Source organism: Rattus norvegicus, chromosome 15 (assembly GCF_036323735.1).
Source record: "Rattus norvegicus strain BN/NHsdMcwi chromosome 15, GRCr8, whole genome shotgun sequence".
NCBI lineage: Eukaryota > Metazoa > Chordata > Mammalia > Rodentia > Muridae > Rattus > Rattus norvegicus.
The window spans coordinates 44,435,822-44,448,578 of NC_086033.1; the positions used below are offsets into that span (position 1 = coordinate 44,435,822).

At 43.5% G+C, this 12,757-nt stretch overlaps 1 protein-coding gene across 6 annotated transcripts in view; it reads right to left on the minus strand.

Moving 5' to 3' along the window:
• Adam2 (ADAM metallopeptidase domain 2) overlaps positions 1 to 12,757 on the minus strand; it is a 41,380-nt gene that overhangs the window by 17,631 nt on the left and 10,992 nt on the right. For 4 of the 6 annotated variants that reach the window (XM_039093614.2, XM_039093615.2, XM_063274593.1 and 1 more), the window contains 6 exons: positions 9,680 to 9,736; positions 8,535 to 8,606; positions 7,385 to 7,551; positions 6,354 to 6,435; positions 3,839 to 3,975; positions 2,223 to 2,400 (listed from right to left, as the gene is read on the minus strand). In XM_039093614.2, coding sequence (XP_038949542.1) covers positions 2,223 to 2,400; positions 3,839 to 3,975; positions 6,354 to 6,435; positions 7,385 to 7,551; positions 8,535 to 8,606; positions 9,680 to 9,736 — 693 coding nt within the window. Of the gene's footprint in view, positions 1 to 2,222; positions 2,401 to 3,838; positions 3,976 to 6,353; positions 6,436 to 7,384; positions 7,552 to 8,534; positions 8,607 to 9,679; positions 9,737 to 12,757 lie in introns of those variants that run through there. The other 2 variants (XM_039093616.2, XM_039093617.2) reach the window with 2 other exon arrangements.

A 12,757-nucleotide genomic window follows, 5' to 3' on the forward strand; every position in this document is an offset into this window, starting at 1 on the left:
AATATTGGTAAAAGCCAATAAAGTTCCAACACCAAACCTCAAACGTGTCTCCATATTTTCTTATTCCACAGTGAAAGCTTCATACCTGCTGTGTGGCTTGTATAGGCTTGGCTTAGAGTGTTGCTATATGAGTGGCACTACTAAAAGGTGTGTCCTTGTTGGAGGAGGTGTGTCACTGTGGACATGGGTTTTAAGACCCTCATCCTAGTTGCCTGGAAGCCAGTCTTCTCCTAGCAGCCTTCAGAATAAGAGGTGGAACTCTCAGCTCCTCCAGCCCTATGTCTGCCTGAATGCTGCCATGATGATAATGGACTGAACCTCTGAACCTCTAAGCCAGCCCCTATTCAGTGTTGTCATTTTAAGACTTGCTTTGGTCATGGTGTCTGCTCATAGCAGTAAAACCCTTTCTGAATGACAAATGAGCCTGAGGGAAAGGCTGGGCAAGAGTGTGCATAAGAGGAAGAGACAGAAGCTGGAGCACTCAAAGATGGGACTTAATGATCTTCAAAATGGGTCGTTCAAAAAATCACAATGGCCAGGTGGTGGTGGCACACACCATTAATCCCAGTACTTGGGAGGCAGAGGCAGGCAGACATCTGTGAGGTCGAGACTAGCATGGTCTACATACAGGGTGAGTTTCAGGACACCCAGAGCTACACAGAGAAACCCTGTCTCAAAAATCAAAATCAAAACAAAACAAATTAGAACTGAAGGGGCATAGAAGGGAGAAATAGACACAGTGGTCCGGGAGTGTTACTAGCAGATGAGTAGGACGAACACGCTCTGGAGGTCTCATTCTCAGTGCTGACTGTAGCTAATAGACTATATTGTGTTTGCTAAGAGGTTGTGATCTGATCCTTACAGAAGAAAGAGAAATGAGAGCTTGCTTGGCATGAATTATATTCTTACCACTCTACAAGAGTTTGGGGTAGAGGGTTTATTTTAGTTTACCCCTTTTCTCCTAAGTTGGTCTTGTCAGGATATTTTATCACCACAACAGATTTGAAATTAAGGCAATATGCTTCTAAGAGATATTAGATGGCATACATTTCAGTTCAGTTTCAATAAAGAGGTTGTTTATCTCATACAGTTGCAAGAAAATATATTATGCAAAGTGCTTGCTGTTATATCCTAATTCTTAACGGGAGAGGAGGGAAGGGGAAGGATTGGAGAGGAGGGACAGGAGGAAGTCGAGGGGGGAGAGGGAGAGGAGAGGAGAGAGAGGAGGGACAGGGTGGAGAGGGGAGGAAGAAGAAGAGAGGAAGGACAGGTGGGGGAGGAGAAGCAGGGGAAGAGAGGCCAGACATGGTGGTGCAAGCAAGCCTGTAATTCCAGTGCTCAGAAAGCTGGCACGGGTTCTGAGTTTGGGGCCAGCATGGACTAAGGGGTCCTATGCTAGGAAACAATAAAGAGCATACTGATGCTGTGAGTTGAGCATACTGATGCTGTGAGTTGAGTGTGCTGATGCTGTGAGTTGAGCATACTGATGCTGTGAGTTGAGTGTGCCGATGCTGTGAGTTGAGTGTGCCGATGCTGTGAGTTGAGCGTGGTGATGCTGTGAGTTGAGTGTGCTGATGCTGTGAGTTGAGTGTGCCGATGCTGTGAGTTGAGCGTACTGGTGCTGTGAGTTGAGTGTGCCGATGCTGTGAGTTGAGCGTGGTGATGCTGTGAGTTGAGTGTGCTGATGCTGTGAGTTGAGTGTGCCGATGCTGTGAGTTGAGCGTACTGGTGCTGTGAGTTGAGTGTGCCGATGCTGTGAGTTGAGCGTGGTGATGCTGTGAGTTGAGTGTGCTGATGCTGTGAGTTGAGCGTACTGGTGCTGTGAGTTGAGTGTGCCGATGCTGTGAGTTGAGTGTGCCGATGCTGTGAGTTGAGCATACTGATGCTGTGAGTTGAGCGTGCCGATGCTGTGAGTCGGCAGGCTTAGCTGTGGTGGCCTTGCATGCAAGCAGCCAACACCAACTCATCAACTTGCACCATTTCTTTAGGTGTCAGCTATATTCCAACAAGAGAAAGTCAAAAAGCAAATGTAATTTTAAAGATGATCTACCAATCAGTGAACCATATGACAAGATGTTAGTTCTCTCTTGAGTGTCTGTGTGTCCCTAACAAAGAGCTTTGTAGAAGGATCACTATGAGAAAGGAAGCAGACTGACAAAGGGATGGTACAGACATTAATTGATGTGACAATTCTGGCCACACCCTCCCCAAGCCAGACTCACCTCCTGTCCACAGTCGCAAACTTCTCCTTCTTCCAACTCTCCATTCCCACAGACTGCCATCTTGTACGACGGCTGTAGGTGTGGCTGGTTCTGAAGACAGTGGGAGCTTTGACTTGCGATAAACTTGGAGAAGTCCTCCATGCTGCAGTTACTGAAGGACCTCACACCGCTGGAATGACTGAAAGGAACCCAAGTGTCAAATGACTGTGCTAAGAGTTACCATCGCCCCCTCTCTGCCCAGGAAGCCAACTGCAGGAACCCCCGTGGATCCTTTAGTAGGGGTAAATAGCACGGGATTGGACCGGCTTTTACATGGCAGAGTTTTTGTGACACTGGACTTATGGTTTAGCATTTACCTCACACAGTATGCCACTTCTTCTGAATTTGTCCCTGCCTTTCCCCACTAGGACTTCTGAACTTTGAGGCACCCTCACCTCAAGGGAAGCAAACAGCTTTCTTGTCTTTATCTACACTTAGTCAGAGGTGATCCCTTCCCAACTTGGCTTTGTGGTTTTAAAATAACTCCTATATCTTTATCTTTTACCTTAATGCCTGAATTCTGTAAGTCTAGTAGGCAACTCTTTATGTATACACATGCATGTGTATGTACATATCATATGTGTACAGGTTTGTGTGTGCACATACACACACATGCACAAAATCACTTTCAGTTACAGTAACCATACACAATGGGATTGATTTTACATTTCCAGCCACTGTCGTGATTCCTGTGTGTGTATATATGTGTGGCCATGTGTGGGTCACAACATGCATGCATAGGTTAGAAGACAACTTGCAGGGGTAGGGCCTTTTTCACTGTGTAGGATGCAGGGATTGAACTCAGGTCATCAGGTGCTGCAGCTAAGGCCATGACCGCTGAGCCATCTTACTAGCATGGTTCCTATCTAAAAACCAGAGAGCCAAGGAAGAAAAAGCAATAGATGGTTGGCAGGACAGCTCAGTGGATAAGGTCGCTTACCGCACAAGCCTGGTAGCTTGAGTTCAATCCTAGAATTCACATATGGGTGAAGGAGACAATTCAGAGTTGTCCTCCAATCTCCACATGCGTGCTGGGGCATGTACATCCCTCCCTACACGTTACCTGTGAACACACACACACACACACACACACACACACACACACACTAAATAAAACACATTTTAAAGGACATTCTATTGGATTTCTAAGGGGTAAGGAGTAGGCCACATAAGGGAGGCTTTCCACCCAGATTGGCCTGTGAGCATGTCTGTGGGGCATTTTATTGATCACCGATCCAAGTGGGATAGCTCCACCCACTGTGGGTTGTGTGTCCTGAGTGGAGTCAGAAAGCAGGCTGAGACAAACAGACTCTTCCATGACCTCTGCTTCAGCTCCTACCTCCAGATCTCTGCTGCCTTCTTTTTCTGTTTTGTTGTTGTTTTGTTTTCTCCCTCAGTGATAGACGGTGACAATGAAATGTGAAAGAAACCCTTTCCTCCCTGAGTTGCTTTTGATCTTGGTGTTTTATAACAGTAAGAGAAAGCTATTAAGATGCCAGGCTTCTAAGGTTAGTTTTCCTTGACAGGAATTGGCTTAATATAAACTCCAGGGGTGGGGCATCGAAGTCGAGGCTCACAGTGCTTCGGGGTTCATCACGCAGATGGGTACTCCGCACTGGCACGTGTTCACATCGTCATATGCGACCCCCATGCTGAGGCTCAGCAGCTGAACTAAAATAATTGCAAGTGATTCCAGAGTTACGGCTTTGGGGTGCTGAAAAGAAAACACACCAGACCACAAATGTGCGTGTACACGTCGTGGGAGGCATTTTACTTGTGGCTAGGAAATGTAGTTAGCTATTAACAGAGGCCACACAGTCAAGTAAAGCATATATTGTGCCAATCACAAATGCTGCAAACACAGGAGAGGTCTAAAACTATGCCTTTGAATAATGTGAGACCCTCAGAAAAATAGTCTAAATAAATTTAAATTTGATAAAATTCCAGTTAGAATATTTAGATGCAAAATAAAAATACATTTGCAGGGTCTGGAGAGATGGCCCAGCGTTTAGCACTTGCTGCTCTTCCAGAGGATCCAGGTCTGATTCCAGGCACCCACATAGATGGTCACAACTTTCGCACCTGCATCAGGAGATCTGATACTCTTTTCTGACCTCCTGATGGGTACTGTGCACTTGTGGTGCACAGATATGCATGCATGGATGTAAAACAGTCATGAGTGTAAAATGAAAATACAAAGGTCATCAAGAATTATTTTAAAATTGTGATAAGAAACTAGTTGATTCAGCAGACTGATTCAAAACACAGTTGAGCTTTTCATCATGTCAAAGAACAGCCCAGAGCAAATGTTTTGCCTTCTAGAGCCAGACAGCGCTTCTCCTGTAGATCAGAAAAGACACAAGAACGACCACTGTCAACACAGCTCAGTGTTCAAGTCCACCACCAAATGCTCACAGGTTATGAAGGGAAAATGGCGTTTTGGGAAAATGCCCATGAAACAATCTCACTTAGTAAGAAACCTACAGTAGTTAGACTCACAGGGCCGAGTATTGTGTCTTATGAGCTGCACTCTTTCGTTTTACATATGTGTGCATGTATTGTTTCGTGTGTCTATGGTGTATGTCTGTATGTGTGTGTATGTGTATGCGAGTGTGCTCATCTCAGGCATGCATGTGGAGGCCAGAGGTCCACCTCAGGGGGCTTCCTCTTTGCCCTCCACTTTATTTTTTGAGACAAGGTCTCTTGCCAAACTTAGAGCTCACTTTGGATGCTAGACTGGCTGTTGGGGAGCTCTACAGATCCTCTTCTCTCTGACCTCCCAGCACAGTGTGTACCGCCAGGTTCAGCTTTCCTTACATGGTGACTGGGAAATCAGGTCCCTATGCTTACACAGAAGGTTCATTATCCATGGAGTCTTCTCCTGGTCCCTGTTCATTAATTTGTCTGTCATAACCATTACACAGTCTATGTATGTAAAGCAAGTGGTATACTTGACTATATATATAACTTTAAAAAACACATACTGATTCTCATTTGCTTTTCAACTATAGCTGTGCTTGGGTTGTTTTTCTATGCTGGTTTTTAGGAAGCAGGGCAATAGGACATAATGCCTCACTGACACTGTATGGCCCTGACAAATTATGGAGAGGGGGGAGGGAGGGTGAGAGAGATGAATGGAGGAACATTAGTGAGCCAAGCTGCACCTATGTATTTCAATATCTCATTCCTGTGGATGTTGAATGTTGCCGGAGTTTCTCAGCTAAGGATCAATGATAGTTACCCCCCAAAGAAATGTGGGGGAAGGGAAAAAGTGCTGGGGAAGGCCTCTTCCAGTCCGTGGGAACCATTGTTTCTTGCCTGCAAATCTCAGACTTTCTTCTCCATCTGGACCGCCCTTGGTAACCAGTCTGCCTTTAGACAGATGCGCTCTTCCTCTTTGCTAACCAGTGAAGCTCTTGCTGCATGGTGTGTGTGTGTGTGTGTGTGTGTGTGTGTGTGTGTGTGTGTGTGTGTTACATGTGAATGTTTGAGGATGCGTTAGAGATCAAGGAAATCACTTTGTCCATAAAGGCTACATTTTTCCAAAATACAGTTTATGATTTTTAAATAAGAACCCTCTCTTTCCCAGCCCCACTCTTCTTCATCTTGCTTACTGGAGGGAGATGATCCTATGCTGCCTCCCTCTCTGAAACTCCAGCAGACACCATATAAACATACATAAAGGGAAGGGGCCCACACCAGTGTCCATGCCCTAGGGAGTGACGATTTTAATGAAAGTAATAAATCAAGGGATCTTTAATTTTATACTGTTTTCTACAGCAGCCTGTTATACACTAAATATTTATTTCTAATAGTGTGTGTCAGAGAGAGAGAAAGAGAGAAAGAGAGAAAGAGAGAGAGAGAGAGAGAGAGAGAGAGAGAGAGAGAGAGCGCACTCATGTAGGCCACGGCAGGACATCAAATCCCTGGAGCTGGAGTGGTGCTGGTTGTGAGCTGAGGATGTGAGTGGGTGCTGGGAACTGAACTGTGTCCCCTGCAGAGGAGCAAACACTCTTCAGTAAGGGGCCCCACCCCTATCCCACCTCCACTCCCGCTATACATTTTAATCAAGCAGATTAAGGCACAGCATACCAGAGCAACGCCTCCTGCATAGTTCTTGTCACACATCTTCCCTTGATAGGTGGCGCCAACATAATCAGTGGTGTCCCTGTAGCTGATTTGAAAATAGACTTTAATCATTGAGTTTTGCAAAAGTAAGCACAGTACAGTTAATGCTCTGTTTTCATAGGTCAGGTGCGTGTTCTGAAATTATCAGTGATAAAACAACAAAAGGGAAGGCTTGCATGCTAAAATTGCAACACCATGTGGCTACAATAGACCCATGGTATGTTAGAAAAATGGTTCTCAACTTGTGGGTTGTGCCCCCTTGGCAAACCTCTATCTACAAAAATATTTACATTAGAATTCATGACAGTAGCAAAATTATAGTTATAAAGTAGCAATGAAATAATTTTATAATTGGGGGTCACCACAACATGAGGAGCTGTATTAAAGGATCGTAGCTACTTCTGTCCACCTGAGTTCTTGAGGCAGGGTCTCTAACTGAACCTGGGAGCTTGCTGTTTGGGCTAGCCGGGCCAGCCAGCGAGCCCCAGGGATCTGCCTGCTCTACATCCTCAGCCCTGGGGCTGCAGAACAGAGGCCACTTGGCTTTTCCGTGGTGCTAGAGCTCTAAACTCAGGTCCTCATAAACGCACAGCAAACATTTTCCCCATAGAGTTGTCTCCTTTTTGTTGTAATGATCGCTACGTTAAAGATCAGAGCTAAGTGGCTATGTTCATAGAATCCAGGCAGGCCTTCCAAACAGATGTGAACCTGTGATGCCCAGCCAGGGGTGTTTGGTGCAGTGCTGTGTGCTCTATGGTGAGAAGGCATCTGGAAACAGGACTGAAGAAGTGAGCTTCAACTACAGACCAACCAAGTGGGAGATCTTAACAACCCCACTGTAGGTAAACTGCCCCAATAGCAGCTGTTATATACAGAGGGGAGAAATCATGGAGCACTTGTGTTTTCCTCCCATATGGTCTGTGGATTGTTGGAAAAGGGACCATGGGGGCCAGTTTTTCTTGGCATAGACTGTCATATCTTGAAAATGTACATACACGAGTAAAAACGCCATGTCATGTGGTCGCAGAACGAGGTACGACTGTTTCCACTTCAGGAACCTGTACAGCAACTTGTTAGCATCACCCGTGGTCGAGATTTTGTTTTCGTCCATCCAAAATTCCAGGGAAGACAGAATTACTGTAAGATTAAAGGGGGCAAAGATCTAAAATAGAACACAGACAGAAAACCTGTTCAAACAACATGATCTAAAGGGACCGGGCAAAAGAGCTTCGAAAACAAGCTCAGGTCATGCATTGAATAACTGCGGTGTATGTCTGGACTCAGTGTTTAAATGTTACTCAGCAGTAAGTGTCCTGGTCATAAAAGTCACCCTGGATCCTTTAAATTAGATTAACTGTATTCCTTTTGTATTTTGAGTGCATGTATGCATGGACATCACATGTATGCTTGGTATCTAAGCAGAAAATGACACCAGATCTCCTGCAACTGTAATTAAAGATGGTGGTGAACTAACATGTGGGTCCTGGGAATTGGACTCCATCCTCTGCAAGAGCAACAAGCCATCTGAGCCATCTCTCCAGCCCTGTGTATAATTCAAAATGCTTGCCTTTAATCAAGCCCCCGTGAGGGATGTCTTGTATGTAATAATCCTCACAATGACCTACTTTACAGGTAGGAGAGCAGAAACTTCAAACCTAAACAATGGTCCTTATATCATGAATCCTTATGCAGTGTCATAAAAGGAGGTGTGGGGGTCGTTAGAAACAGCAAGTGTGGTTGCTTAAGAGACACTGCCCCTCATAGGTGCTGGCATACGGATGCTGGTCACAAGTTGCTGGCGCTGTTTGGGGGAGGTTTAGGAAGTACGGCCTAGCTGGAGGAAGTATTTCACGGGAGGAAGGACTTGGAGGTTTCAAAGCCACACACCATCGCCAGCGCTCTCTCTCTGCTTTCTGCTTTCTGTCCCATGCATGAGCCTTCACTTCCAGCTCCAGTTGCCATGTCTGCTGCCTGCCACCATGCTGTCCCTACCACTAAGGACCCAAACTCTCTGGGACTGTAAGCTCAAATAAACTCTCCTTCTATAAGCTGCCTTCATTATCATTATACTTTTTATCACAATAATAGAAAAGTAACTAAGACAACAAGGATGAAACATTTTTAAAAGGACAAAAAAATACTTACAGCATTTGTCAGTCCAATCAACTGGAAAATCTTTTGAGTGACAACAGCTGTATCAGCCCCAATATGCTCAAACTGTAAAACATAATTGTTATATATATATATATATATATATATATATATATATGTATATACACACACACACACCACACACATATATTTTTGCTTAACATTGATCATGGCAACTCTCTTGTTACAATTTTAATGTAGCAAAATCATAAACTTAGATCATTAACATATTTTAATCCACTTTATTTTATTATTCATATTATGTGATGCATATACTGTGAAAGTAAAAAATATAAAATGACCTGATAATGTGTTAATTAATGACCTGTCAATAAATTAAGGATAATAGTTCCTGACAGAAAAAAATGTTAGTTTTAATTTAGATGTGACTATCTTAGTGTTTTGCCTATATGCGTGCTTGTGCACCTCATGCATGCAGTGCCCATGGAAGCCAGAAGAGGGCACCAGATTACAAGGGCTGGATTTAGCAGGGTGTTGTGAGGTACCATGGGAGTACTGGTACCTGAACCCAGGTCTTCTAAAGGGCAGCAAGTGCTCTTAACCTCGGAGTCACCTCTCCACATGTAGGAAGTAAGTTAAGACTGGGAAAATTCCCAGAATCTGTATGTCAGACACTCCCAAATGTTGCATACTGAATAATTCCATTTATCCAATGGTTTAGAAGTGAAAATAAGATATAGAAATGAGGAATGCATTAGTGGATTTGAGGGCTGGGGAGAGAGGGTGGGAAGTGTGTGGCTCTGTGCTGGGGTGCAAATATCCTTTACCTTGACTGCATTTTGCCACGTGCTGGCTGCCGCAGCATTGGCAGGGGCGTCTGTGTATGGAGGTGTCAGGCTGTGCACATGTTCTTGCAAGTATGTGTGAATGTATAACTCTCCTCAAATAAGAAGGTAAACAAACTCCAAGGAACTACGAAATAAATGACCCTCCACTTACGACAAAAAGGAAAGAGTGCAAGCAATTGAGAGTTTATTAAAGTGTACTAACACAGAGTTATCAACTCTCCTCTGTCAGAAACCCACTCTGTGAGGCACGGGAGAAGAGCCTTTCTCATGCCTCACTGCTGATAATAGGAATGAAGACGAACAGGACAAATACACTTGGAATACACTTACCATCTGCTTTTCAACTACAATGTGTATTTCCAGATAGTGCGAGACGGTTCGCTGAGGCTGAAAAGAGACCCACCAACTCCATGTCAGCACTGAGGAGTGCCTCAGGAGGTTTGGTTTTCCCACTAAAGTGGGAAGGATTTTTTTACATTCATAAAGAGAACTGGAAATATTACCCAAGCAGGCTCACCAGGCTCCTCATCAAACCTTTATTCTATCCAGGAAACAACCCACCCTTCCCTCCTCCCTCCATATTTTCTTTGATCTCATGTGTGGTTTTCTTAGCTGAATGACATTCTTTTTAAAAGTTATCTTTATTTTTAAATTACAACCTAATGAGCGTGTGTGTGTGTGTGTGTGTGTGTGTGTGTGTGTGTGCGTGCGCGTGCACAGTGCCAATGTTTTGGTTCTCTTAGGTATGTTGTCACAGTTATTCCCTAGACCAGGTATAGAGAATTCACCCACATATTGATCTTGAGTTTTCAACTGCTTTTAGCTACTAGATCTCTGCTCTGTTTAAGAGTTTATCTAATTTTATTGTTCAATAAATTAGCATCCAGCCACCCCCAAGCCTTTCAGGTTTCCTTTCTGACAACATGGTCCTGTCTGCACAGTTATCTCTGTGAAACTAGTATTGTATGGGCCAATCTGCTGTTTTCCCATCTGGTGGAGACCTGTGGTTCCTGTCACCTGCATTGTCACCGTGATGGTCTGAATATGTTTGGCCCATGGGAAGTGGCACTATTAGGAGGTGTGGCCTTGGAGTAGGAGTGGTCTTGATGGAGTGGGTGTGGCCTTGTTGCAGGAAATGTGTCACTGTGGGGGTGGGATTTGCAGTCCTATGCTCAAGCTCTGCCTAGTGTAGAAGAGAGTCTTCTGGCTGCCTTCAGATCAAGATGTAGAAGTCTTAGCTCCTCCAGCGCCAAGTCTGCCTGCACATTGCCATGCTTCCCACCATGATGATAATGAATTAAATCTTAGAAATGTAAGCCAGCCCCAATTAAATGTTGTCCTTTATAAGAGTTGCCTTGGTCATGGTGTCTGTTCACAGCAATGAAACCCTAATTAAGACAGTCACAGACTTCTTTGGATATTCTTCTTTGTTCTACTTGCCAAATGAACATCCTAGGTTTGTAAACACCCCCTATTAAAAGAATTGGGTTATTTTGGGTGGAGGGGTTACATTAAATTTTAATTGTTATTAAAATAAATAACCGGTGATTTTATAACTAGGGCAGAAATTGTCTTTAAATAATTGTGACTTATATTTCCACCTATGACAATAGAACGAAGTTGGGTAAGTGAAAAAGAGAAAGGACACTGTCTATGTTAAACATTGGTGGCAATGACAGTCAAAGCAATGTCCTATGAGATGAAGAATGTAATATACATGAAAATAAATAATCACGGCAACACAAAGTAGACTTGTTTTAAAGAGTTCTATGTTCACGTTTGATGACCCACGTCTTCACATGTACTAGGGCAGCCGTAACTAAAACAAGACAGGGACCCAGCAATTCAGTTCCTAGCTTATACCTAAGAGAATCTAAAGCTTTTATCAGCACAAATATTTGTTTACAAATGTTCCTAGCAGTATTGTATTATTTAAATAGTGGGATGACCAACTGCTCACCTGCTGATTAATTAAGTGTGGCATATTCCTGAAATGGAATATGACTCAACCATAAAAACAAACTGCATTTCAAAATGCTACAACTATGAGCACATTAATGGGTAAAAAAATCACAAAAGAAACATACTTGAAGATTTCCATTCCAATAAATGCAGAATTGTGTATTTTTCAAAATGAGGAAGGCAAATGGAAAGAGAAGTGCGTTTAGATCCATTACTTTTATTTAACTGTGAAAGCAGATACCAACAAGGTCCAGAAGATGTGTGATGTGTGTCTCAATAAGTCATTTTAGATGTGAACAGGCACTCATTAGTTGTAAAGGTAACTTTTATTCACCTGTTGTAATTGTTATCTTGGAGGTTTACTGCTGAATAAGCTCACCCTTCTTAGTTCTTTCTGAACTCTGGCTGGCTGGTTTAATTCAGCTCTTCTGGCCCAAACTCCTCTCCAAGCTGACTGATTCATACCGGCTTCTCTTGGCTTCTCATTGAATTGCTCTGCTTGGCCTCAAACTAACTGTCTTAGTAAAGGTTTTATTGCTATGAACAGACACCATGATCAAGGATACTCTTGAAAGGATAACATTTAATTGTGGCTGGTTTGTAGGTTCAGAGGTTTGGTTCCTTATCATTAAGATGGGAGCATGGCAGCACTCAGGTAGGCATGATGCAGGAGGAGTTGATAGTTCAACATCTTGTTCTAAAGGCATGCTGGAAAAGGCTCACTTCCAGGCAGCTAGGATGAGGGTCTTAAAGCCCACCCCCACAGTGACACACTTCCTCCAACAAGGCTACACCTCCAAATAGTGCCACTTCCTGGGCCAAGCATATTCAAACCACCACACTAACTCTGGCAATCTGTTCTGATCTTTTGGTTCCTTCTTATTCTCTGGCTTCAACTGGCCCTGTTGAACTGCACTGAGATGCATGGATCCATGAACAAACTCACCTCTACTGAACTTTACTCACTGAACTGCCCTCCTTCCTGACTCACTCTGCACTGTTCTCCAGTAGCCCCTCTTTCCTTTCTGTTCTCATGAGATTGGGTGTAACCTGTCTCTCACTCATTCTGTCAAATCTTCCTTTGACTCATCACTTCATCTGCCGGTCAACTAGACATCACTTTCAAACATGGCTTCTTTCTTCTATAAACTAACTTTACCTTCATTGTTTGGGCTTAAAGGTGTGTACTAAAGGAATGTCTGTATTCTGCCAGAGGGATTAAAGGTGTGTCATTCCAGACAGATCACATAGACCTAGAAGATCTTTGAATGTGATCCCTTGCCAGAGTAGCCATGTTGCTAGATTAAAATTTCTCTATATCTAGTAGAGGAATAAGCACTAACATTGTTATATTGTTCAAATAAGCTTTGTACTTATTTTCCAATATGGCTAATGTAATATATAATACAAAATACACAAAACAATATGTCATTTTAAAGTTCTTTG